The 24,505-nt window shown below is 44.5% G+C and overlaps 1 protein-coding gene across 4 annotated transcripts; it reads right to left on the bottom strand.

Annotated features, from left to right (window-relative positions):
• Positions 1–12,804: 12,804 nt before the first annotated feature.
• On the bottom strand, positions 12,805–23,740 carry COMMD6 (COMM domain containing 6). 4 transcript variants are annotated; one of them, XM_084844830.1, is made up of 7 exons: positions 23,686–23,740; positions 22,330–22,388; positions 20,455–20,520; positions 20,276–20,352; positions 18,308–18,476; positions 15,979–16,131; positions 12,805–14,557 (listed from the first exon to the last, which is right to left on the bottom strand). In XM_084844830.1, exons 1-7 carry the CDS (start codon positions 23,723–23,725, stop codon positions 14,507–14,509), a joined length of 615 nt encoding a protein of 204 aa, XP_084700956.1. In that variant the 5' UTR covers positions 23,726–23,740; the 3' UTR covers positions 12,805–14,506. The 4 variants fall into 4 exon arrangements, with proteins under 4 accessions (XP_084700956.1, XP_084700958.1, XP_084700955.1 ...); XM_084844832.1 differs by lacking the exon at positions 20,455–20,520; XM_084844829.1 differs by lacking the exon at positions 23,686–23,740 and having other exon boundaries at positions 22,330–22,520.
• Between the last annotated feature and the right edge of the window lie 765 nt (positions 23,741–24,505).

The raw sequence follows: 24,505 nt of genomic DNA, 5'->3' as shown, positions 1-24,505 counted from the left end.
AATTCAAATAACCTGGATGGCCCTGGCAACAGACCCCCCTGGGTTGAAACTGCTGCTGCTGAATGCCAGGTCGGTGAATGGTAAACAACTGCTATCCAGGACTTGATCCTGAATGAGCACACTGACCTGGCCTGTACTACAGAGACCTGGCTGGACGAAGTGTGTGTGTGTGTGTGTGTGGGGGGTGTTAATCTCTCTCAGCTCTGTCCTCCAGGGTTCTCTGTGCAGCAGCAGGCAAGACTTGGGGGGTCGGGAGGTGGAGTGGCAGTGGTCTTTCGGGATTCGATCCCCCTGACCAGGTGCCCTATCCCACAGTCTGCTGGGTTCGAGTGTGTGTATTTGAAGGTGGGTGCCCAGGACAGAATAGGTGTGTGGTGGTGTACCACTCACCCCGCTGTTCAACAGTCTCCCTTCCTGAGCTAGCCAGGGTAGTCTTGGGTTGGTGTTGGAGACCCCTCGGCTTGTGCTGGGGGATTTCAACATCCATGCTGAGGCTGCCCTGTCGGGAGTGGCTCAGGACTTCATATCCACCATGACAACTATGGGCCTGTCCCAAAAGGTATCTGGCCCCACTCATGCTGGACCTCATTTTTTGTGCTGGATGGAGTGATAGTGATCTGAGAGTGGAGGAACTCTCTATAGTTCCGTTGTCATGGACAGATCACTACTTGGTAGGGATGTATGAATCCCTTACCTGGCTCTGCACTGGGGCATCCGTGGTGGTGGGGAGGCGCTCTGTTCCTCCCCCCGGAATCCTCCCTGGCTTGCTCTGCTCTGCGGAGGCTCCGTGGAGCCGCCAGCTGGGGCCGGCCGCAGCCGGAGTTCTGGCCATGGCCGGGCTGCTGCGGCCACAAATGGCGGCCGTTGTAGCGGTTGCCATTTGAGTCCTTGCAAGCAGCCGTGATAGGCTACATAAGTATTTACGTAGCCTATCACAGTAAAGAGCAGGGGCGCATATGGAGTAGTGGCCAGCATTTGCGTGGCTGCCTTTACCGTGATAGGCTACGTAAATAATTACATAGCCTATCACGGCTGCAAGAACGCAAATGGCGGCCGCTGCAGCCGGCCGGGAGACCAGCCGGAGCCGCCGCCGCCGCCACATCCATCCCAGGTAAGTTCTGTCCTGGGGGGATTCCGCGGGGGGGGGGGGCAGGAGGCCGTTCCGCCACGGATTCTGGGGGAATCTGTGGCGGAATTCTCTGACATCCCTACTACTTGGTGGGGTTTAGACTTGCTGGCACTCGGAACCTCTGCAGGGATGGAGGGCCGATTAAGATGGTCTGACCCAGGAGGCTGATGGATCTGAATGGTTTCCTGATGGCTCTTGGGGATTTTCCTGTTGCCTCGGCAGGTGATTCTGTCGAAGCCCTGGCCGATCTCTGCAATGGAGAAATGACCAGGGCTGTGGACACAATCGCTCCTGAGTGCCCTCTCTCACAAAGTTTGTTTATTTATTTATTTATTGTATTTATATCCCGCCTTTTTTCCTCTTGCAAGGAACCCAAGACGGCTTATGTTATCCTCTTCCTCTCCATTTTATCCTCACAGCAACAACCCTGTGAGGTAGGTTGGGCTGAGAGTCTGTGACTGACAGCACCCCGGTTTTCTAGGGAGCTGGCGGTGATGAATCGAGTGAGAAGACAACTAGAGCAACGTTGGCTAGAGCCTATTTGAAGGCCTACTCTGTGGCAATACGGGCACCTTTTTTTTTTCCTGCCACTATTGTGTCTGCAAAGAGCTGTCCAGTGGAGCTGTTTCGAGTGGTCAGGAGTCTTTTATAAACTAGCTCACAAGAGGAGAATTTAAACCTCTCAACAGCCTGCTGTGAACTTTGGCCCCGCATGTCCAGTGTTATTGGATACTTTTCAACTTGTACAGCTTGAGGATGTGGACAGCATCCTGGGAGAGGTGAGAGCCACCATGTGTGTTCTGGATCCTTGGCTCATAAAAGTAGCCAGAGGTGGACTGGCCGAGTGGGTAAGTGGAGTGGTTAATGCCTCCCTTAGTCAAGGCAGAGTTCCAGCCTGCCTGAAGCAGGCGGTGGTGAGACCTCTGTTAAAAAAGCCCTCCCTGAACCCCACCATACTGGATAATTATCGGCCAGTCTCCATTATTCCATTTTGGGGCAAGATATTCCAGCTCATGGTAGCCTCCCAACTCCAGGGATTCCTGGATGAGACAGATTGTCTAGACCCATTTCAATCTGTCTTCAGACCTGGTTATGGGACAGAAGCAGCTTTGGTCACCTTGGTGGATGACCTACCCTGGGAACTAGATGGGGAGTGTGTCCCTGTTGGTTCTGCTGGACCTCTCAGCAGCTTTTGATACCATTGACCATGGTATCCTTCTGGGCTGCCTCACTGGGATGGGACTTGGAGGCACTGTTTTACAGTGGCTCCATTCCTTCTTGGAGGGGTGGACCCAGAAGATGGTGCTGTGGGACTTCTGCTCAACTCCCTGGCCATTGGCCTGTGGAGGTCCTCAGGGTTCCAGTTTGTCCCCCATGCTATTTAACATATTCATGAAACCACTGGGAGAGGTTGTCTGGAGTTTTGGGGTTCAGTGTCACCAGTATGCTGATGACACCCAACTCTGTTTTTCCTTTCCATCTAATTCGAAGGAAGCTATTCCAGTACGAAACAATAGTCTGTCAGCAGTAATAGACTGGATGAGGGCAAACAAACTGAAGCTTAATCCAGACAAGACATAGGTGCTCCTGGTCAGATCAGGGAATAGGGATTCAGGTTGTGCTAGATGGGGTTACACTCCCTTGAAGACCCAGGTTCACAGGTTGCGTGTACTTCTGAATTCAGCCCTGAGCCTGGATGCCCAGGTTTCAGCAGTGGCCAGGAGGGCATTTGCACAGTTAAAGCTCGTGCGCCAGCTGTGCCTGTTCCTTCAGATGTCTGACTTGGCCACAGTGACACATGCCTTAGTTACATCCCGTTTGGGTTACTGTAACGTGCTGTAAGTGGGGCTGCCTCTGAAGAGTGTTCGGAAACTTCATCTGGTTCAAAGAGCTGCGGCCAGACTGCTGACTGGGGCTGGTTACAGGGAGCATACAACTCCCCTGCTAAAACAGCTTCACTGGCTCCCAGTCTGTTTCCGGGCACAATTCCAAGTGCTGGTTATGTCCTATAAAGCCCTGTATGGCTCGGGTCTGGTTATCTGAAAGACCGTATTCTCCCCTATGAGGCTGCTCATGCCCCAAGATCTTCAGGGGAGGCCCTTCCAGCGGTCCCGGCACCATCACATGCTCACCTTGTGGGAACACAGGAGAGGGCCTTCTTGATGGCTGCCCCAAGGCTCTGGAACTCCCTTCCCAGGGAGGCGAGAGTGGCACCCTCCTTGGTATGTTTCCGTAGGCAGGCCAAAACTTTTTTTTTTTCTGGCAGGCCTTTGGGGTAGATAGTTTGGACCTGTGAGAATATGATGGATTGGTGCTATTGTTTATATTGTTGTTGTCTTTTAAAATTCTGATGTTTTATACAATTTTAATATTACTTATGATGTAATTATATTTTTAACTTTGTATATTTCTGTTTATATGTTTAACAGTACAAGTTTTTAATGTTGTAAAGCCGCCTTGAGTTCCAGTATTGGGAAAAGGTGGGATATAAATACATAATTATTCATCATCATCATCATCAGGTGCAGAAGAGGATGTTGTCCCATTGCCAGTCTGGTCAGCTTCCATACATGGAATGGGGTGCCATCTTGTCCCTTGCCTCAGGGAGCAAAATGTCTTGGGCTGGCCAAATGTTAATCACTTGTAGTTCCTGTGTGATATCTTAAAGACAAAGCATTGGTCATGGCATAAGCTCTTTGTGGGATAGAACCCCAGCTGAGGAAGATGGTTGTCACCCACTGCCTATTCACTATGGGTATATGTGGCAGCAGAGCTGTAAGTAAGGGCACGGAATGTCTGTTTTATATAGACTAAGTCAAACATTTTAATGAGCAGTATAAAAATTTAATGGACATGCCTCCCAAATAAGGAGAATTGGATGGGATCCAGGCAATCTCAAATCGCAAACCTTAATTATGGTTTACTGAAATAAGCTAGGTTCATAAACTGTGATTAGAAGTTGGCTTGTTTCAGTAAACAACAGTTGCCCAGCCTCATTTATGGGCACTCCAAATGTCAATTTTCTACTCCTAATCCTCCTGTGTTTTCCCCCAGCTTCTTCCATCAGAACATTTAAGGAGAAAAAGATGGAATAGCTGCACAGTGCCTTCTGATAATTAGCGCGGCAAGCCCTCTGTCTGGAAACACACCAGGACAGATGTCCCTCCCATCACCACATCCGGTCCCCCTTCCCTCTGCCTAATACTCCACAAGCCTTATTCCCTTTTCCCATGTCCTTCATTCTTCATGTTCAACAGCACACACTTGCCATTTTACATACAAGAGTACCAGAAACTCACCAATGTTGGGTTTGTATTCCACCTGACCGATTTCTACTCTGGCTGAGTGCAGGTACCAATCCTGCATGTTGGTTAGTGACACGTTCTGCTATTTCGCTGGCACCACCTTTGCTGTAGTGAGGACCCTCAGGCATTGCAGCAAAACGATGCTACTCTTTTTTTATCCCACAAGTGTTCAACTTCCTGTACTCACTTTCTTAGCTCTTCTAGATCATTCCCTGCCCATGCCATTGGCTGCTGACTTAAGAAAGACTTAACAGCTGTTGTCAGCAAGCAACTGCTAGTTGTTTCTTAGAGCATATCTATTCCACACTACATTAAAAAAAAAATGTTTCAAACCAGGACTTCTAGACTCCTCTAAGTAAGGAATCCTAGGAACTGTAGTCCTGTGTAGTTATGGATCACTGTCAAATAATTGGCAGCACAGTTGCAAGTCTTTGATTTCCAGAATTCTTCAGGGGTGGGGTTGAGGGTTAAGGTTGTGTTAAATGAATCCAAATTAGTAGTGCAAACATGCTCTTTCTGTGCACAGGTAAGTCAAACTGTGTTTTTGCATAGATGATATGACTCTCCAGGCATCTAATCAATGACACTGATTTTCACAAACACATCACTAACATAACCACTTGTGCAGCTGCGGGGGGGGGGGGGGGATTGTCCTTTTCCAAAGGCTGTTTTTGTACCTCCTTTGTCTGCTTTAATTATGCTTGAATATTGTAGAATTTGTTAGTAATGTGGGTGCTGCCTTTTTAGAGCATGTAGTTTTGTCATCCTGTACTTTTAGATTGTATAATTTTGCATTATATTTTGTATAGACCCTTTCAAAAATAAATGTATTTTCCCAAAAATGCCTCAGGAGTATAACCGCTTGTACATCTGTCTTTTTTGCGTGTCTGAATCTTTGTGGAATGCATAATGGAAGGAAATGTACTCAAATGTACTTCTACGTAATTATGGATATGATTGCAACTAGAAGCTAAACATAAGATGGAAAAGACAGAAAAGCCAAAGGGAAAAGTAGACATTGCAGCAGTAACTCTACCTAGGTCATGCCAATATTTTTTAAAATTTATTTGATTTGTACCCCATCTTTCCTCCAAAAAAATGGCACTCAAGGCAGCTAACAATCCTAGGTACTTTACATGAAGTTTAAAGAATGACTGGACTGGAAACTTGAAGCATAATATGGGTGGGCAGAACAGAGAAGCTAAACCTTTCCCCTGCTTGCACTCCGCTACCACCACCACAACCACCTGAAATGCTGCTGCCCAGCCATATTCTTCCCAGCAGGAGTTATTTCTGGTTTCAGAGCTCCACTGGAGGAAAAAATAGCTGAGATAGGGCAAGCAGTTGCAGAGAGAAGTGTGGGTGGGGCGTGGGTTCCGTGCATGTACACCATGATTTCAGTACTACCTGCATACACACTTTGTATGATTTTCTTGATGATCCAGTTTTGACATCAGGGGTCTGCTGCCATCACAATTTGGCCCTAAAAACTATGTGAAGTATAGTATTCAGTTCATCTTCCATCATTCCATGCTTTTTTGTTTGACTTTTTTCTTGCTTGATTTACCAGATAATTCATTTAACTGCTAAATTCTCTAAAACAGAATGTGGATCACGATCTGCTGATGGATCACTAGAAGATTTGTGCAGACCAGCAATGGTTTCCAATCCCCACTTATTTAGCAAAAAAACTCACAAAAAATCCTTCCCCCCCAAATGAAATTGTTGAGATCTAGGTGTAGATTGATACTACTTTAGTATGCAAGTTATTCCAACAGATGGCTCATGGGAGTGCAGTGGACAATTGGCTCTGTCCCTCAACCGTGATTATGCGTTAGTTCCATCTCTTGAGCCACTATTTTGCACCTGTTCTGGCTGGTGGGTCCTAGCTGTTGTTGTTTTTAATCAAATCCTGAACCTCTAAAGTCTGTCCTAGCTTGCTCTAATATTGTATCTTGAATTATGCATTTATTTATAGTAGAAATGCATGCTGCCTTTCTACTATAAAATATCCAAAGCAGTTGATAAATTTCTATATAATTAATAAACTCACTATAAAACAATTCAGTTATTTAAAAAAACCAACAATAAAAGCAATCTATAAAACCAGAGTAATTAATAGACAATAAAAGCAGCAACCACCCATTAAAAGTGTAGGCGAATAAGATGGTCTAACTGCCAGCCAAACCTGCCTGTGGAGTACCATCAGCAAAAAGCCCTGCTATCCAGTTACTTCCCACTTAACCTCTGAAGATACAGATTTTGGTTGAAGGATTTCCTCTTTAAGATAATTAAAGGCTGCAATTTAAGCCTGTTTATCTGTAAGCAAGTGCTATTGAAACCAGTGGCCATTATTTGGGGGTAAATACGTTTATGATTGTGATTGAAAGCCCCTGACTGACCATAAAGCGGAGCTTTCTCTCTCCTGTCTCACAATCAGAGAACCCACTCACATCAACCTCTCTGATAATCCTCATCTCTTGACAGGGTTATCTACTTATTTCATCATCTGGCTTCTTATCCTTTAATCTGCCTATCATTTCTTATCCTCAGTGCCCTGTGGTAGCTATTTTCACTGGTACATTTGAGAAAGTTTCTGTGGTTTCAAGTGCTCATTTTATGAAAGACAGCCTTGACGATTCATACCTGGGTATTTTTGGTTGGAATAAGCACAATTAAAAACCATCAGTCATCTGTGCAGCCCTGCAGGTAGTCCAGTAATCTCCAAACTATGGCCCAGGGCACACTAGAGTGCTGTGGGTGAACTGTTAACGTGTGTGGGGAAAAATAGAGGCTGCTGAGAGTTCAGCGTATCCACCACACCTACAAGAGGCTGCCTATTGCATCAGTATATGCATTGTTGCTCTGGCCTCCCTTTCTTCCAGTCCGCATTGGCAGGGCATGATTAATTCTGCTGGATCTGCATTGGGTACAATCATGAGATCATTCAATCACTCTTGATGTAGGAACACAGCAAAATCACCCAACAGCACAGGATGCTTCCCATTGCCTTGCTGTCCAAGTCACTGTGTGCCTCAGATATCAAGTTTAGGAAAGACCAAGTCAGCCTGTCAACAGGGACAACAAGTAGCCATTTCTTCTGGAGAGGTGTTTTACCAGACTCACCTCTCAAGCTGCCCTGTCATTAACAGATATGTACTGGAGGACAAGCCAGTTTGTTGTGGGGGATTTTTTGAAGGCACAAGTCCATGCTTAGGTACAGAGAATAATCCTCACTGCACTGGCGGTAGTTCCAGTTAAGGCTAACAGATAATGCACTAGAGACAAAGGCATCAACTGTGTTTTTCGACTAACCTCTGCACTAGCCAAGACCACTTTGACTCTTTTGTGTAGGAAAAAACAGTAGGATGAGCAGCAGGAAGCCTTCGGCTCAGGCACGCCCCCTCTGGCACAGGCACATGGAGATCGGAAGCTTTCGCTTCCATTTTAGGTTCAGCACAATTTAGTACAGCCTTCCCCAACACGGTGTCCCTCCAGAAGTTTTCAGCTACAACTCCCATCAGCCCCAGCCAGCATGGCCAATGGTCAGGAAACCTGGGAGTTGTCATCCACCAGGCTGAGGAAGGTTGGTTTAGCGTTACGTCCAAACTCTAAACTGTAGTTAACATCAAGGATATGCGACACGAGTAGGAACATTGCAGTAGTAATTTTAAAAAGGCTTTCAGTTTTATGAACTGTCTGCTGATCCTCTTCAGCATTTTCTTGTTTTGTAAAGACAGATTTAGGGCTTCACTACATCAGGCTTCTTATCCCTCAGCTTACTGGGGCTTCTGTGTCCAGATTCTTTGTGGGATTTAAATCAGTTCTTTACACAGCTGGTTTTTCTTTTACTGCATAACATTATCTGCCATTTACACTGGTGGGTAGAGTCTGGCGGAGCTTAGCAGCATTGTACGCCCTCTGTCCACGCCCTCTGGGGTAGCCCCTTCCCCTCTCGGCATGAACTTTCCCATTTCAACTTCTTTGCCTCCCCTTTTCGCTTCTGCTGCCTCCAATCCCTCCCTCAGCAACTCCTATGTACAACCCACTCTACGTTCGCAACTTTGAAAGTCTGTTCACTCCCCCGGTCCCCATGTGCAAAAGTCAGTCTCTGCCATGCTGTACTTCCAAAGTTCCCAGTGTTGTTCCCAGGAGTGGTCAAGGGAGGCGCGGGAGGGTGACGCTCCCACCCGATTGTTGTTGCTAGGTGATGTCAGCACCTAGCACTGCCCAACACCTGCCTACACAAAGCACAATGTCGTAGTGCGATATTGGCAATACACAGGCAGTTGATGGTGGATCCATTGTGCAGCTGCAAATAATACTGATTTTCCACGTACAGAAATATCATGGGGAAAACGGGGAAGGTGTGGGAGAGCTGCTGCAGAGCAACGACATGGAGTATTGCATGTGGGAAATACCATGAATGAAGAACAGTTGCACCCCCCCCCAAAAAAAAGTGTGAAGGAGCCCTCAAGTCAACGGATGGGAGTCTTCACAATACCCCATGAACTGCTGCTCCTAAGTTCTTGTCTAGCAGTTCATATTTCCAAAAAAATATGTCTACCAAATGCAGTTTGGTCCAACAGCTACTTCAATTAAAACCTCTGTCACTGAGAAATGGCACAGTATTGATTTGTGCAGGAGTGGGCAGCCTGCAGGCCCAGAGCCGTATGCAACCCTCAGCTTAATTTAATATGATCCTTGGCCTAATATCAAAAGCCTTCTGCAAGTGATCAGTTCAGACCTCTAGCAAGAGTGACCTGTTCCTGCCTTGGCAGACTGCTGAGAGGGAGAGAAGCAAGATGGCTCTGGCCCTGCCTACTGCTAGCATCCAGACCGTAACAGATTACCCCTGAGAGAATGTGGCCCCTAACAGGAAAAAAAATCTCACCCAAGCTAAAGAGTACTTTTGAAAATCAGTTACTAGATTCGCAGGAATTTAAACAAAACAAAACCCCTTAACTTGCCTAGCAACAAATTCTCCAGTTTCAGTTCTACATGTCAGTCACAGAGAATAACCAATATGAGGACGGTTGATCCCTCAGCATATTTTTCCCATTGTATCTTACTAGTAACAGATTATACTGTTGTACCACATATGACTATTTCTATGTTTGAACCAGATCAAGCATTTCTAGTGTATTAATGATCATATCCCTCTGTTTTCTGTGCATAAGATTTCCCAGGCACACCCCCGCGAAGTCCTCCAGGCCCGGCAGCCTTGCATCCCAACAGCCACTGAGGTGGAAAAGGGATCCCAGCAGCTGCTCCATCCATTGTTGGGCAGATCTCGGCCATAGAAATCTGTCGAGTGGAGCAGCGTGTCATTGTCATTTTCAGCCACTCTAGGCACACCTCAGTGGTTGCTGGGATGCAAGGCTGCCGGGCCTGGAGGACTTCGCGGGGGTGTGCCTGGGAATGGGCGAGTGAACCACACTGCACAGTGTGGTTGTGCAGTTTGTGTCAGGAGGGCAGCCCATTCGTTCAGTAAACCTCTCCAGAGTTAGTGGGTACTGAACCACCATGGCTTAGCATGTCGTCCAAACACGCCCTGTAAGATATTGTTTTAAGAAGGAACTTGAAATAACCATGTCTACTTCTATTCCCTGAAGGTTCATGGGGGTCTCTTTCCTAGGGTGAGATTCTTAACAGTATCTCACCTTCTGGCAAGCAGTACAGTTACTGTATGTTGAGCCTCCCTGAAATAATTACAGAAATTCTCTATTAGCTATACACTTACATCCATAATGCACTTCTCTATTCCAGCTGCTGCGGGGAGGAGGGAGAGGGAAAGTCCGCTTCCACCAGCCCAGCTGCATGCACCTAAATCTGGATCCAACCCATTATATATTAATGAACTATCACCTCACTGGTTGTTGAGCAAATGAACACACAAAGACTATAAAGCCCTAGAAGTGTAAAAAGTGCTTTTCTGCAACTCAGCTTCCATTCATATGCTAAGTTTCAAAAATGGCAGGAAAATGCCACAAATAACTCACATGGGATACTCTTTATTAAGCATGAAATCTGAAATACTGCATTAGTATTGCAGTAAATCAGTCTTCCAGTGGTAGAGCCAGGAGGTCTTAATTGCAGGGCTGTCCATTAATAGTTATAATCTCTCAGCCAACGCTAACATCACTGTCCCTCTGCTTTAGCCTTGCCAAGTGGTGCTCTTATGGTCATTTTCTGATTAGGAAGTTTCTAGACCCAATACAAAATTCAGTTTTGATATTTTAAACCCTTAAATAGCCTGGTTCAAGGACGACTTCACAAATGTTCCCCTCTCGTTTTCAGATCTGCCAAGGAGGCACTGATCTGTATACCTTCACTGTCACAGCCATCAACAGCAGCAGCAACATCAAGGCTCTTTGGGGGCTCCATATGTTTGGAATTCCCTCCCAAAGGAGGCGTGTCTGGCCGAATCCCAGCTAACATTCAGAAAAGCCGTGAAATATCTTCCTGTTGAGGAAGGCCTCTAGAGTTCTGGAGAGTCGATAAAGCTGCTTTTAATTTATGTGATCTTTTGACACCCATTCCAGGACAGATATCCTATCCCCCTGCCCTATAGACTACTACACAACATAGCTGTGTTTGATACCCAATTTTGTTTTGTTTTTTAAGTTACTGAATCTCAGTTGGGATGCTCAGTTCTAGGTTTGGGGTATTTTTCAATGGGCTTTAAACAGATTTTGCTGTAAGCCTGCTTCACAAATCTAATGGGGCTAGTTTAACTAAGGTCAACATTTTCCATACATTTATTATATTGATGATGATGATGAAAAAACTAGTGTTTTCAAACAATTTTCATGAAATTCTTTATCAACAGAATTTGTTACCTAGCGTCTTCAAAAGAAGGATGGATCAATTGTTCCAGTTAGGAGTTGAGTAATAGGAGGGTAGGATGGACTGGGGGGGAAGACAGGTGGGTGAAGCTGGAGAAAGTTGCTATACTTTCCCAATCATGACCTGTTGCTGCTGCAATTCCTCTGATGGAGTCACTTAACTGAAAGGAGCCAAAGCAGACTACCACACACACCAGCCTAAGAAAGAAACAACTTGCCACCTTTGCTTCTCAACAGCTCCTGAATATGCATGTGAGGCTCAACAACTTGAAAAACCAAAACAGGGTACTGATACTCCATTAAACAACTATACTGTATTTCAGGTAGTGATGTACAAACTGTGTAAAATCCACTCCGTCTTTGTTTTGTGGATTTCCAGGCGCCTTTTGTTCCATCATCCGCTCACGGACGGATTTTTTTTTTCGTCATGTGGAAAAATACGCAAATAATTATGTAAAAGGTTTTGTAACAATTTACATAATTTACCTTAGTATGTAACATTTAGCATATTATCCCCCATTCCATTCAACTTTTCCTCAGCAGAAACTTGCGTCTTTTCCTACAAATAAATATGTGTAAATTGTGGGAAAGTTAAAAAATCATCTGAAAGTCCACAGACTTTGCACAGCCTGAGGGGGTCGCTCTACAGTGGATTCCGCAGGTCGGATTCTTAGAAATCCAAACTCATTTTAGTCCATCTTGAATTTCTCCAACATCCCTAATTTAGCGTAGGAGACAGAATGTCTTGTCCTGGAAAAGAGTCTAAAATGGACATCAAAAAATCACGTTTTTAAAACAATTATGAGCAAAATCCAACACTGCAACAGGCCTCCCTCCATCTTTCTTCCCAACACAGCCCCCAGCAATCTGCTCCAGAAGCCCCCCCCCCAACCTTCCAGAGCAGGGCCAATGCTACTACCAGGCAGCATGAGGCAGCTGCCTCAGACAGCTGGTGCTGGGGGATGAACAGCAGCAGTGAGACGTTGGAGGACAGAGCTCTGTCTGCTCTGCCACTTGTCCTATGCCTCCTACTAGCCTGCTGTCCTCAACTGCAGTGAAATATGTTGCCCTGTCACCAGCATCGAGGTAAGATTCAGCTACAAGTCTGGCCGGTTTCTATAGGTGGAATGGGTGCCTCAAGCAGCAAAATGTCTTGTGAGCAGGAGCAATGAGAAAATATAATTTCAGCCACAGTAGTTTGTAAGGTTCTTACATTCTTAACTTACCTTAAATTTTACTAGTTGCTATATCACTCAGGGACTCAGTCTTGGTTGATACTTTTAATTTTTAAAATTATGTATAATCTCTCAGGTGAACTTCTTGAACTTGCGTAGCACCAGTTTTCAGGGGATGGTGGTGGCAGCATAGAATCTAGTGTCTGCCCCAAGTGTAGAAATGGTTAGTTACAGCACTAGTATAGTGCCTGCCACCCTGGAAGAATATGGATAGATGCTTCTGCACCAGAATGTCTTGAAGCTCTCAGGGGCTCCTCACCCACTGGGATGGAGCTCACAGATGACTTATTATCCATTACTGTCAGTTCATTTTATTGCATATAAAATTTACAGTTTTGTAACAAAAAAGAGACAGTCACAAAAAGAAAAAGGTTCAACAAGCCACTCAAATCAGTTCATCATGTACACAATCTATAGCAACAGTTTTTAGCAGCAGGTACACTGGCACCTTCCAGATGTTTTGGCCTACAGGTCCCATAATCCCTGACCTTTGGCTACGCTGGCTGTGCTGATGGGAGGTGGCATCTAAAACATCTGGAGGGCACCAGGTTTCCTACCTCTGCATTACTGCCACAACAGTAAGAGACAGGGAGGGAAAGTAGAGAAAGACTGGTTCCACCCCAAGCCTTTTCTCCGGTGAGTCAGTAACGTTCTTTCTCGTATTTGTGTGAAATTCCACACAACTCAATGAGTTATTGGGTTATATGAAAGCTGTTTCCCCCCTAAGCAAGCCATGCTGCCCAGGTTTGGACATCACAGCAAGTTGTGGCCGGGTGGGTGACTATGCAAATTGTGCCTGGCCCGCACCAGGGCTTAAACAAATCATCGTGGCTTGTTTAGCCTATGATAGTCATCTGAACCAGGTCTACTAATAACAAGATTCACCATGATGAGCCACTCAGAGGTTGTATAGTGGTAGCTAAGGCCTCTGAGCAAGGAAAATTCCTTCAGGTTTGCAGCAAGGTAAGAGACCCATGGCCAAGAAAAAGCAGATGTGCTGGTGACTCCTACACAGAGACTCCAGTAACAAGACCTGTGGAAGGATGGCAGCAAACAGGGACCAGTCCTTACCCGTCAAAATACAATCGTCTCTAAACTTAAGTGTTGGATCAGTTTTCACTACTCAGCCCAGGGCTGGTTTGTAAGGACACACATAGATTATAAATCAGGAAACAAGACAGAAGCCAATTTAACAAGCATTCTGCGGTAGATTCAAGGCTATTTTTATTAGTCCATACATAAACTGGGTGGCTTGAATCCAAAAGGCCTGTGTGCAGGGGGAAACAGAAAATTTCCCCTTCCAAGTTCAGCCCCCTTGCACCACAGTGAATGCCATTCTGGTTTCAGAGGAGAGGGGCCCTGATTTTCAGGACTGGATTTTCAGGGGCCCAAGGGCCACCTGAAGTAGAAGGGGTAGCATGAAAAGCCTGACACATGCATGGAAAAGCACTCGCATGCCAGCCTTTGATCCCAGCCTAACTTCCTGGGTGAAGTACTTATGGCAGCAGACGAGTACACTCACGTGTGCAACCTTAAGGTTAGTAAGGAAAGTGACAAAAAAAGGCAGTAGACATTCAGATAAAGATGGAACAACATTTTCCACAATTGTACTAATTAGATGAAATGTTTTTAATAGAAGACAGACAATGGAATGTTGGTTTCCAGAATATGTGGCATGTCATTTTTCATAAGTAACATGCTAGTCATACATTATACACTCCTGGTTTAGGTATATATACACACAGCAAGTGCTACAATTTTGACAGTACACATCCTTCTACATATAGGAAGAATTTCAGTCAACAAGACATGTTTTACAGAGGTTGTGGATCTTCAGAAGTTCTTTCAAACAGGACCAATCTAGCAGTTGGACAGAGTCATGTAGGAAACTGAGATAATATTGCATACCTTTCCTTAACGAAACCCATTAAGTTTTATAGGCAAGATGAAAAGGGCTCACTTGGTTTAAATGAACTTCCCAAGTGCTGTTCAAACTGTCTCAAGAACAGCTGCCATTTCCTTGAACTGACTGTAGAAGTTCTAAAATGGAAAACAGAAGAAAGGGCATATAAATGCTTTGCACTGGGACCATGAGATGTAATACCCACAGTGTTTAGTTTCTATGTGCAAGTTCAAATTCCCACAGAGGGCCATTTCACATGCGCCCTTGTGCACTTCAGCCTCCCTTCTCCCACCACTTAGGGCAATTCCCCAGCTGTCTCTTTATGGAGCCAACGATGGTGCAAAGGTATGTCTACATTAACTAGCGTCAGCCACGACCAGTGAAACAGCAGGTGCAAATGTAACACTGTGTCACAGTTAGCTCTGAAGAGGGAATCTATGTGCACAATGGAGAAGGAGGGAGGGAGGGAAGGAAGGATGTACACAAGCCTGCAGGGTGCTCCCAATCTATAACAGGCCATTATATAGCAGTAAACATGTTTGCTGCCATGAAGCATGTGGGAAGAAGCCAGTCCCAGCTCTTTGATGTATATTCACCTGTAGAATACATGGATTTGTAGAATACAATATGTGCAGAACACCACTTTGTGTATGTTGTCTTTAACTATAAGAGTTTAAATGCAATTCATATGCATATCTGAACAGTGTGAGGTGTGAAACAGCTCTCAGCTATAAATAGCTCAATGGAAACCTTTGGCATAGCTTGTTCCTTCAACTTAATCTGCCCCTTCATGGGGTTCCTGAAAACAAGGATGCTAACTAAACCATTTGTATGCTGGGAAAGCTCTATTTAAACTGTAATAATGATAATGCTGTTTAATTAGCAGAATGTCTGCCATTATGGCAGAGGTGTGTGTATGGATGGACAGCTTACATACCACAAGAGACTCCTACAGACAGATGTAACAGATGCTCTTCTTACAAAAAAGAGACAGAGATGAGATGACAAACAACACACAAACTATGGCAACTGTTCCTTGGACTGCCAAGAACACACACTGCCTTCAGCTGTATCATGAACAATTGTTAATTTTGTATCTGTAACATCTGAAAGGTCAGAAGTAGCAACTGCAAACAAAACAGCCATCAAGATAGGCAAATAATTGATGTGTTTTGTTAGTATAGACAATAAAACAAAGAGAACATCAACAGAAAACATGTTTTGCATTACGTGCCAAAAAGTTCCTTTGTCTTGGGTTTATACTGCTTATATTTCCCCAGTTCTGGAATGTTTAAATTAATATGGAAGTTCATTCCACTTTGCATTTACCTGATGCATTTACCAACATTTACTTAATAAGTACCATTTTAAATGGTTCAACAATAGTGAACATTTTGTTGTTTCCTATAACATTTGCTTCAGTGATTGGCTACCATGGAACAACGAGAATCAATCAAGTTTCCACTACAACGTGTTACTAGTGTTGATTTGTAACATTAGAACAAGTACCAATCTTTACAAGAGGTTAAAGTGTATGAACCTTAGGCTGACTACAAACCTGAAATTGTGGGACGGTCATTTCAAAAGTTTTGCTTGTGATGTGTCCTGAAGCATCTGCTACTTTTACTGCCATTGTAATGTAAGGGGATTTCAAAGCTTTGCAGCTGTCAGAGCTAACTGCCACCCCCAGCTTCCATTGAAAATCAATAAGCTGCAGAACAAAAACATACATTTCAGATGCTTACTGTTGAACCACATGCTGTGGCAAGAGAGTTCTTTGGCAATGGCAGAATAAATAGTGGCATGTTCAAATTCAACACCAAATCATGGTTTGACAGTCCATGAACGAGACGTGGGATCATATACTTCCCCTACCCCTCACATGCTCTGATTTTCTTATCTACTTCCTGGTTCACAGCACACCAAACATTGAAAATTCAGATGTACATGTAAACTGAGTCACCATTCCCTCAGTATTTGGGGAAAACAAATCACATGCTACTAGAATCTACTAAGATCTACTAAGATTCCTCAATGAAATTATTTTGATATATAAACTAGTGGATTTCAGACTCGGTATCTTGAGGGAATACCTTCCATAAATACTCATTTGCTGAGGAACCCCTGCATGTCGGAGAGGATTCTGGGGTACAGGCTCAGTTTACATTGGAATACTAACCAAGCCTGTTGGATCTCTCCATTGCTGTGCATGAACAGAATGCACTCCTTAGAACAGGAATCGCGAACCTCTAGCATGCAGGCCTAATCCGGCCAGCAGAGGTTCCCTATCCAGCCTGTGGAGACTCCTTGGATTCATCCAGGGGGCGGTGCTTGGCATCGTCATAGGATGACAGGAAGCTCATGAATCTGAGGACTCGGACGATGCTGGGAGAACATACCCAACACTGACCTGCAGTTATCCTTGACAGAGAAAAGTCAGCAAAGGAGGGGAAAGCATCCTTCGGGGAAATTTGGCCATCATTACTGATCTTCTAATTGTACAACCTGATAAAACTTCTCAGGAACTCCAATTCCCTGGATCATAGTTTGAAAGCCACTGCTATACACAGTTGTCTATATTCTTTATACAACTCAGGTGTGTTTCTGTAATGCTCAGAACCTGTTCCTAAAATACTATAGATTAACTAGGATGATATACTAGGCAATATCTTCAGTTCACTGAAGAATGTCCTTGGTAAATATCCCAAGGCCTGAAATAACTTTTGTAGATCCCAGAGCTCTTTACTCCCAGTTTATAGAGTTCTTCCCAAATTGCAAATATTTTTGTTATGCTAAAAGAACTCCTATCCAGCTAGCATGCCTCGTTGAACTAGGAAACATGCTGCCATAAAGACCAGGAGGATCTTGTATCACATGCCACAAAACGGTGGTCTCATGTCTCACACTGAGCCCATCCTGGTACCCAATCCACCCCCGGGCAAACACTTTGCCAGGTGTTCTGCCTGCCAAGTGGCAAGCAGGATTTTACTACACATTGCAACTGTGTGGTAAAATGGTTGTGAGCTCTAAAAGAAAATGTGTTTCATTGAACAGCAGAAGTAAAATGTAGAGTGACCACAGAGACCCAAAATCCATCTCACCAGCCCAATATGTATAAGGCATACCAGATTTTATCACATCAATTCATGGTGGGGGGGAGGGGGGGGGGCTATGATGAATGTTGAGTATCTTTGGAGGATCTCCAAGACATCAAGTATTAAGCAATTTAAGGCACAATCCTATGCATATTTAAACATAGGCTACGGCTGGCTACGGAATGCTGGGAGTTGTAGGACTTTTTTCTGTCTGAACAGGCACGGGGTTGTACCCTTAGAGAATTTTTTTTAAGCTACTGATAGAAGCCCTATGCAGACATTTGCCTGCATCACACATACGGCTAAACTGGGGACGGGGCATGTGCAGGTACACCAGCCCTGCCCCTCAAGACTGCTACACGCCCGACTAGCTCAGAGACCTTTGCATGTGGAGCATAAAGGTCTGCAAAGGGGCTTGTAAATGCAGTTGGTTGAACGCGCTTACATAGCTCCTGTGATCAGGAATCCTGCATAAAGCTACAGTTTCATTGACAGGCAGCAAATGCATATTAACAGGATGCAATGCATTTGTCAACAGACTTGGGTTTAGGTAACATGGTTTTGCTGCAATCACAAGTATTTACTGTTACGAGTTGGTTCGACCTCTAGAAGACTGAGCGTAGAAAACGCTATTATAAAACGTAAGGATTTTACTTCTACAAATAAAAATTGGTATTTAGTATAATCAGGCAACATCCCTCAAACCCCCCCCCCACACTGCTGATCATTTCAGTGCAGAACTCAACAAAAGGAGGTGATTGCAGTGAGAACTTCCATGAAAATGAAGTCTACCTGTCCAACAGCTGCTACATTTTTTGCATCTTCTGACACTGCAATGGATCTTCCCTGTTCAGTCCATACATGCCGAATAACCTGTACAGCTTGTTTTGGCAGAGTACTGACTGAATTGCCCAGTCTGGTGGAGAGTTCTTCTGATGAGAGTTTATTTTTGGCTGCTGTGCTATAAAAAAAAAGGAGAGGAAGAGTGAAGGCAGACTCTTACCTACTAGTTTTACACAGAAAAGAATGGATATTTTTTACTTTGTTTTGGCCCAGGGAGACTGCCATATGCAGCACTTTTGCCTTGGCCCAGTGGTTTTCAAACTTTCCATCTTCAAGGAATCCTTTTCACCTTGGCATGTCTGCCAAGGATGGGAAATGTATGACCCTCCACCAACACACCAATATGTTGGTGGATTGCAACTCCCATTTGCCCTAACTAGCATAGCCAAAGGTGAGGGATGATGGGAATTACAGCCTAACAGCATATGGAGGGCCACACATTCCCATCCCTGATGTATGCTGTGCAACTCCCATGTACTACAGAGCAGGGGTGAGCAGAAGGCAGAGCTCCAGATGTTTTGGACTTCAACTCCCAGAAACCCCTGCCAGTATGGCCAATGGTCAGGAATTCTGGGAGCTGAAGTCCAAAACATCTGCAAATCTACTTTCTGCCCACCCTTGCTGTAGAAGATCAGGTCTCACTGTTCTGCACGAACTAAGGGTGCATTCTATAGCACACCAAATATTTACCAGCAAATGCAAGTTGCAAGGAAATATCAATAATAGTTAGCAGGTATCTTATGGACCTTCGCCTTGAAGAACCGCTGTTTGAAAACCACTGTCCTTGTCTATTAGCTGTGTAGGGATTAGCTGAATAGGAACTCCCTCGTCCATTGGTAGAATACATGCCACACACACACACACACACACACACACACCTACCTCAGATATTTTAAGTTAGGGCATAATCCAGTGGGGATAGTCAGCCGCCTCCAAACTTGGAGGTGGCTGATTATCCAATGCAGGGTGGGTGAAGCACAGAGGGGATCTTCTCCTCTGTGCACTGGCTGCCTGCCTTTGCTGCTAGACAGCCAATTTCAGCTGTTCAGCTGGGGCAGCTCAGAGCGGGGGGCAGCAGCGGATGGCACATAAGAAGCATCATACCGGTGTTTCCACCATCCCCTCCCCACCCCCAGGAACTCCCCCTTTCCCCCCCACTCCACGCTTCCAAGCATGGAGCTGGGGACAAACCGCACCTCCTATGAGGTGGCAGAGGTGGGGGTGAGGAGGCGCTTTTCTGGGAACAAGAAATGAAAAGTCCTAAGGCCGTCTAGCTACTGCCTAGCAACCATAGGATTGTGCGTTAAACGTATCTCAGTTAATAGAATTTACAGTCTTCAGCTTTCTAGGTTTTTTATGTACAGTGAATCTTTTTCTGTTGAAGAGCGTTCAGCCTTGCAAGCCCCCAGCCACAGTCCAAATTGGTACAGCAAAAACATAGCAGGTGAGAAGATAAACATGTTGGTGTAAATTAGGCCTTCATTCTCCTCTCTTTCATTAAGAAAAAAAAAAAAAGGATAGGAGAGCTCAGAAGTTGCCTAAGAAGCTTAGATAGGTACCCTTGTTTATATTTTACATCATGAATTCACAATACTTAACTAAAGGTCATCCAGTTAGGCAAAATGCGCATCTAGAATTTCCACACACAGTTCTCTTGAGTGAGAAAGTACATTTAAGAAACCTGGCCTATAAGTTAAATAAATATTTTAATTACCAAAACATAGCTCACAATACAAGACTTAGCCTCCCCCCCCCCCCCCCCGGCCACCCAAATTAAGGAGATATGTTCATAAGGTCAAATGTAATTGTAGACTTTATTATTAAAATAGCTTCCACTTTATATAGTTTCCTCATTGATTATGCTATGCAAGTATTTCCTGAGAAATTAAAGGGGAACCAAGAGCTGCTTTTGCTTACCTGAATACAAAGGAAATGGCATTAACTACCTTTGCCAGGTCACTAACAACTATTTCAATCCCAGCTGCTTGAAATCTCTAAAAAAGAAACACAGCATATGACTATAGCTGAAGACAAATTAGAAAGTTGCCGTCTGCATACAATATTGCTTTCATATTACCACAAGAAATCCAGGTTACCTGACATAGTTCTACTGTATTTACAGCTGGGATCTGGCACTGCAGATACTGGATAATTTGTTCACACTGCAAAGAAAGCCGAGCTCAGTTGTTGTTAGTTGGTAACTACTTATTAATTTTAAGTGTAATTTTACAGCATAGTCTTCCTGAAAAGAAACTGTATTCCTTTGCTTTCCATGTTTATATACATTGAATATAAACAATGTATATAAATAGGCCTAAAACATTTTGCCTTCTGAGCCAGAAAATTTACATGGTGTCCCAATGTGGTAAGAATGAATCACTGACAATCAGCCACTTGCCTAGTTTACAGTAGGAAAGGACCACCTGACTGGACAACTTTCATAATGGGTCTATGGATGCAAGTGTTAATTGGTATATTAGGTTTACAGTACATCATATGCCTGTCTGCTCAGAAGTAATCCCACTGAGTTCAATAGGAGTTACTCCCAAATAAGCATGTAGAGAATTGCTGCCTAGAGGCACATTTTAATAACTGAGGCTAAGGTCATATTCCTTTTTTAGGTCACTTTGGCTCTGGTGAGCTACAGTAACAAAAAATGAAAAAGAAAATATTAAGGATGGCCTTTCCTTCTATTGTAAGTGCTTCCACGTATATATCTTCAAAAACAGACCTGTACTGAAGTTTTGTTAATATGGAAATCTAATCAATTAAATTCAAAAGGTGAATGATCAACTAAGGGTGCAATCCTATGGCCGCTAGACAACATGTAGATGGCCATAGGATTTTTTAGGTTATGGGAATTGAGCTCGGAGCCAGAGCTCTGAGGTTGGTTACCAGAAATTCGACCCCCCCCCCCCCCGGAAGGTGCAGTTCTTCCCCAGCTCTGCGCTCAGAAGACCAGTGTGGAACAGCTGAAAAGGGGGCATTCCTGGGGGCAGGGAGGGGACTGCAGAAATACCTTCATGGCACTTCCTATGCACCATCCAGCCTCCCCACCCTCGCTCGGAGGCACCCTGCTCAGCCAGCCAAAATTGGCCACAAAATCTAGCCACAAATGCAGGGCACCTGGAGTATGGAGAAAATCCCCTCCACGCTCCACCTGCCCTGCACTGGATAGTAGGCTGCCTCCAAGTTCAGCAGCGGCCAACTATCCCCATAGGATTGCACCCGAAAAATGCTTTTGATCAGCCAACAGCCCCAAATGTCTCTTAGAGCCATGATCTGAAGTCTTCAGAAGAACAATAGCCAACACATATGAAAGGGAGATGTTCTGGGAGCCACAGAAGTAATTTGTTTCAATAAAGGGATGTCATCCACACAGACTAGAACTTAAGGACACATAATTCTAACGGGTAATATTATTCTTACATGAATGAGATCAGTTAAATAATAAAGCTTATTTGAAGCTTATTCCAGAGGCAAATAAATACCACATTTAATGGAAGGGCAGAGGGTAAAATTGTGTTTATTAACAGTGCAATCCTATGCAAGTTTACTCATACGTCTTACTGTGTTCAGTGGAGCTTACTCCCAGGTAAATATGCATAGGGTTGCAGCCCAAATCTTAAAGGCAGTCTGAAAAAGTATTCCAGTCCCTCATGATGCAACATGGCTCCAGACTATCATACTCTAAGGGTGCAATCCTATGCATGTTTAGACAGAGGAAAGGCCTACAACTCCCAGCATTCCCTATGTTGGCTGGGGAATTCTGGGAGCTGTAGGCCTTTTTGATCAAAACATGCAAAGGATTGTGCCCTAAGGCAATATTGTAATCTGATCTTTTACCTTCATGGAACCAACTGCACAACAAAAATACTAGGAAGTGAATTACAAACAACTGTAAGATGCACAAGATAGTAAGATTGGTATAAAAGAAATTAAAAAGGGAAGCACAGACAGATGTTACTTACTAGCTCTGCAAAAAGATCCTGTGGTATTGTTTTAATTATATCAACTGCATTGCCCAAATCTACAAAATAAAAGATATTCTGCAGTGGTGCATATTCAACTCCACACATTATTCAATATAGAAAAGATTTTATTTGACTTTCATACTTAAATAAACTAACATTTTTCTCTCTTTTGCTATTAGATCTACTGGTCATATGTTTAGATTACTGAAGTCAACTAAGGGCACAATCCTATGCATGTTTAGACAGAAAAAAGCCAGCTTGGGGAATGCTGGGAGTTGTAGGACTTTTTTCTGTCTAAACATACAAAGGATTGTGCCCTAAAGCATTAATAAAGGGAAGCAGTGTTTTGCTCGTTAGCTGCAGAAAAAATGATTATTGGGAAGTAAATAAAGCATGCCCTACACAACTGTAGTTAGTAAATTGTGGAATATAGCAAAATAATTAAATATATTTGTTTGAGGGAAGGTATACTCGGAAATATGTCAACAAATCGCAGTATTTGTTTTGGTCCTTCAGGAAAAACACACAAAGAGAAACTGTAGGTTAATATTTTCTTAGAGCGGACTAAAAAAGTCACAAAATAGTGAAACCCCTTTTAAATTTCCCAGAACTCTTCTCCATGGTAGAAGTCACACAGGCAAAGAAAAAGGGGCAAGGGAGCGCCAACCTAATTTTTATTGTTGTTAAATCTGTTCCACTTTGTCATATTTTGTGGAGGGTTTTGTTGTTGATGCTAACTTTACTCTTTATTTTGGTACAACAAATAATTTTTGGATCATTGCCACCGAGAACAGGGGTTTACACAATTAAATATTAAACATGACATCCTCTTCTCGGAACACCCCAGTCTTTCAGCTGGACTCAACTTCAAAACTGTATACATGACCTTGTAGGCATTTTTATTGCTTCAGCGAACCTATATGATGCACAAAGCAGTGTTCAGGCATAGTCACAAACCAGTTTTTCCAGGGCTGCGCTGTCAAAACTATACACATGTCCATAGTTACATGGGGGGGGGGGGAAGGGGGAGAGAGAAAGACTGGGAAATACTTGAACTAACGGGTCGGTTTCCGGAACCGCCACCCTCTATAAACAGGAGGTTGTGTCTAATATTAGTCCTGCTTAGAAATGAAATGAATGGGACTTAAGCGGGGCCAGCACTGATGCAGCCCAACTCTGCAGCCTTAGCCGACGCGCGTCTGCCCAGGAGCAAGTGCCATCACGTCCCATGAGGCGCGCTCCCAGGCAAATCGCGACCCAGTTCCTTTCTTTTCTACCAAGACGCTTCCGCGCGCTTCTGTCGGAGAGTCATCCCAAACTTAGCTTGCTGCCGGTGCTGCTCCCCAAACTCACCCCACGGTTCAAGCGGCATCCCTGCAGCTCCCGCAGCCATAGAACTAGCGCGACTAGCCTCCCCTAGCGCCGCCTTGTAACATTAGCGAACGACAAGCGGGTCCCGTGATTGGTTATTTTGAAGCCACGCCCATCCGCACGAAGCAACTTTTCTTCCGAATCGTTCCCCCTATCCAATCAGAGGCCGCAATTTCCTTCCTTCCGCGCTTGGGACGACAAGGTGCGCGCCCCGCCCTCCGACGTCTCGTTCGTACTGGCGGATTTCGATTCAGGGGCGGGGAGCGCGCGCGTGATTTTCTCCCCGTGTTTATCTGGGAGTAAGGCTCGGCGCTTGCTTCCGAGTCAGTGTGGCCGTACGAAGGAGAAGCGATGCAACTTCCGGCAGTCATGCAGAAGAGGAACTCTAGTTCATGACTCTGAAAGCCTCCAGCCTCATTTGATCTCCTAAACTGAGCACAGTTTGCCCTATGAGAGATGAGGGAATTTCATCAGATGTTTTCTGCGTCCCCGCGCCGCCAACATCAACTCTAGCGCACGCTATTAACGCTGAAATCCACTATATGCCTACATGGGAGTAAAACTCATTGAATACAGTGGAATTTGCATTGAAGTAAAGCATATTTAGGATTGCATCGCATGTGTACTGGATTCCTGTGCTCCTTTGCACCTAGTCACCTTATGCATTTGGTTATAAATGGTATTTTGAAATTGTTGTTGTTGTTCAGTCGTTCAGTCGTGTCCGACTCTTCGTGACCCCATGGACCATAGCACGCCAGGCCTTCCTGTCCTGCGCTCTCTCCCGGAGCGTGCTCAAGTTCAT

Source organism: Heloderma suspectum, chromosome 3, assembly GCF_057233095.1.
Source record: "Heloderma suspectum isolate Gila_16-S chromosome 3, 16-S_ref, whole genome shotgun sequence".
Taxonomy (NCBI): Eukaryota; Metazoa; Chordata; class Lepidosauria; order Squamata; family Helodermatidae; genus Heloderma; species Heloderma suspectum.
Note: the sequence above shows the minus strand (reverse complement) of the source record. Positions and strands in the feature narration are given on the sequence as shown.

Coding starts and splice junctions, on each gene's coding strand:
- COMMD6 (XM_084844829.1), bottom strand. CDS start 22,437: ATGTGTGGAGTTGAATATGCACCACTGCAGAATATCTTTTATTTTGTA. Junction 20,521..22,329: donor AGGATCTTTTTGCAGAGCTA/GTAAGTAACATC, acceptor CTTTCTTTGCAG/TGTGAACAAATTATCCAGTA. Junction 20,353..20,454: donor ATACAGTAGAACTATGTCAG/GTAACCTGGATT, acceptor TTTCTTTTTTAG/AGATTTCAAGCAGCTGGGAT.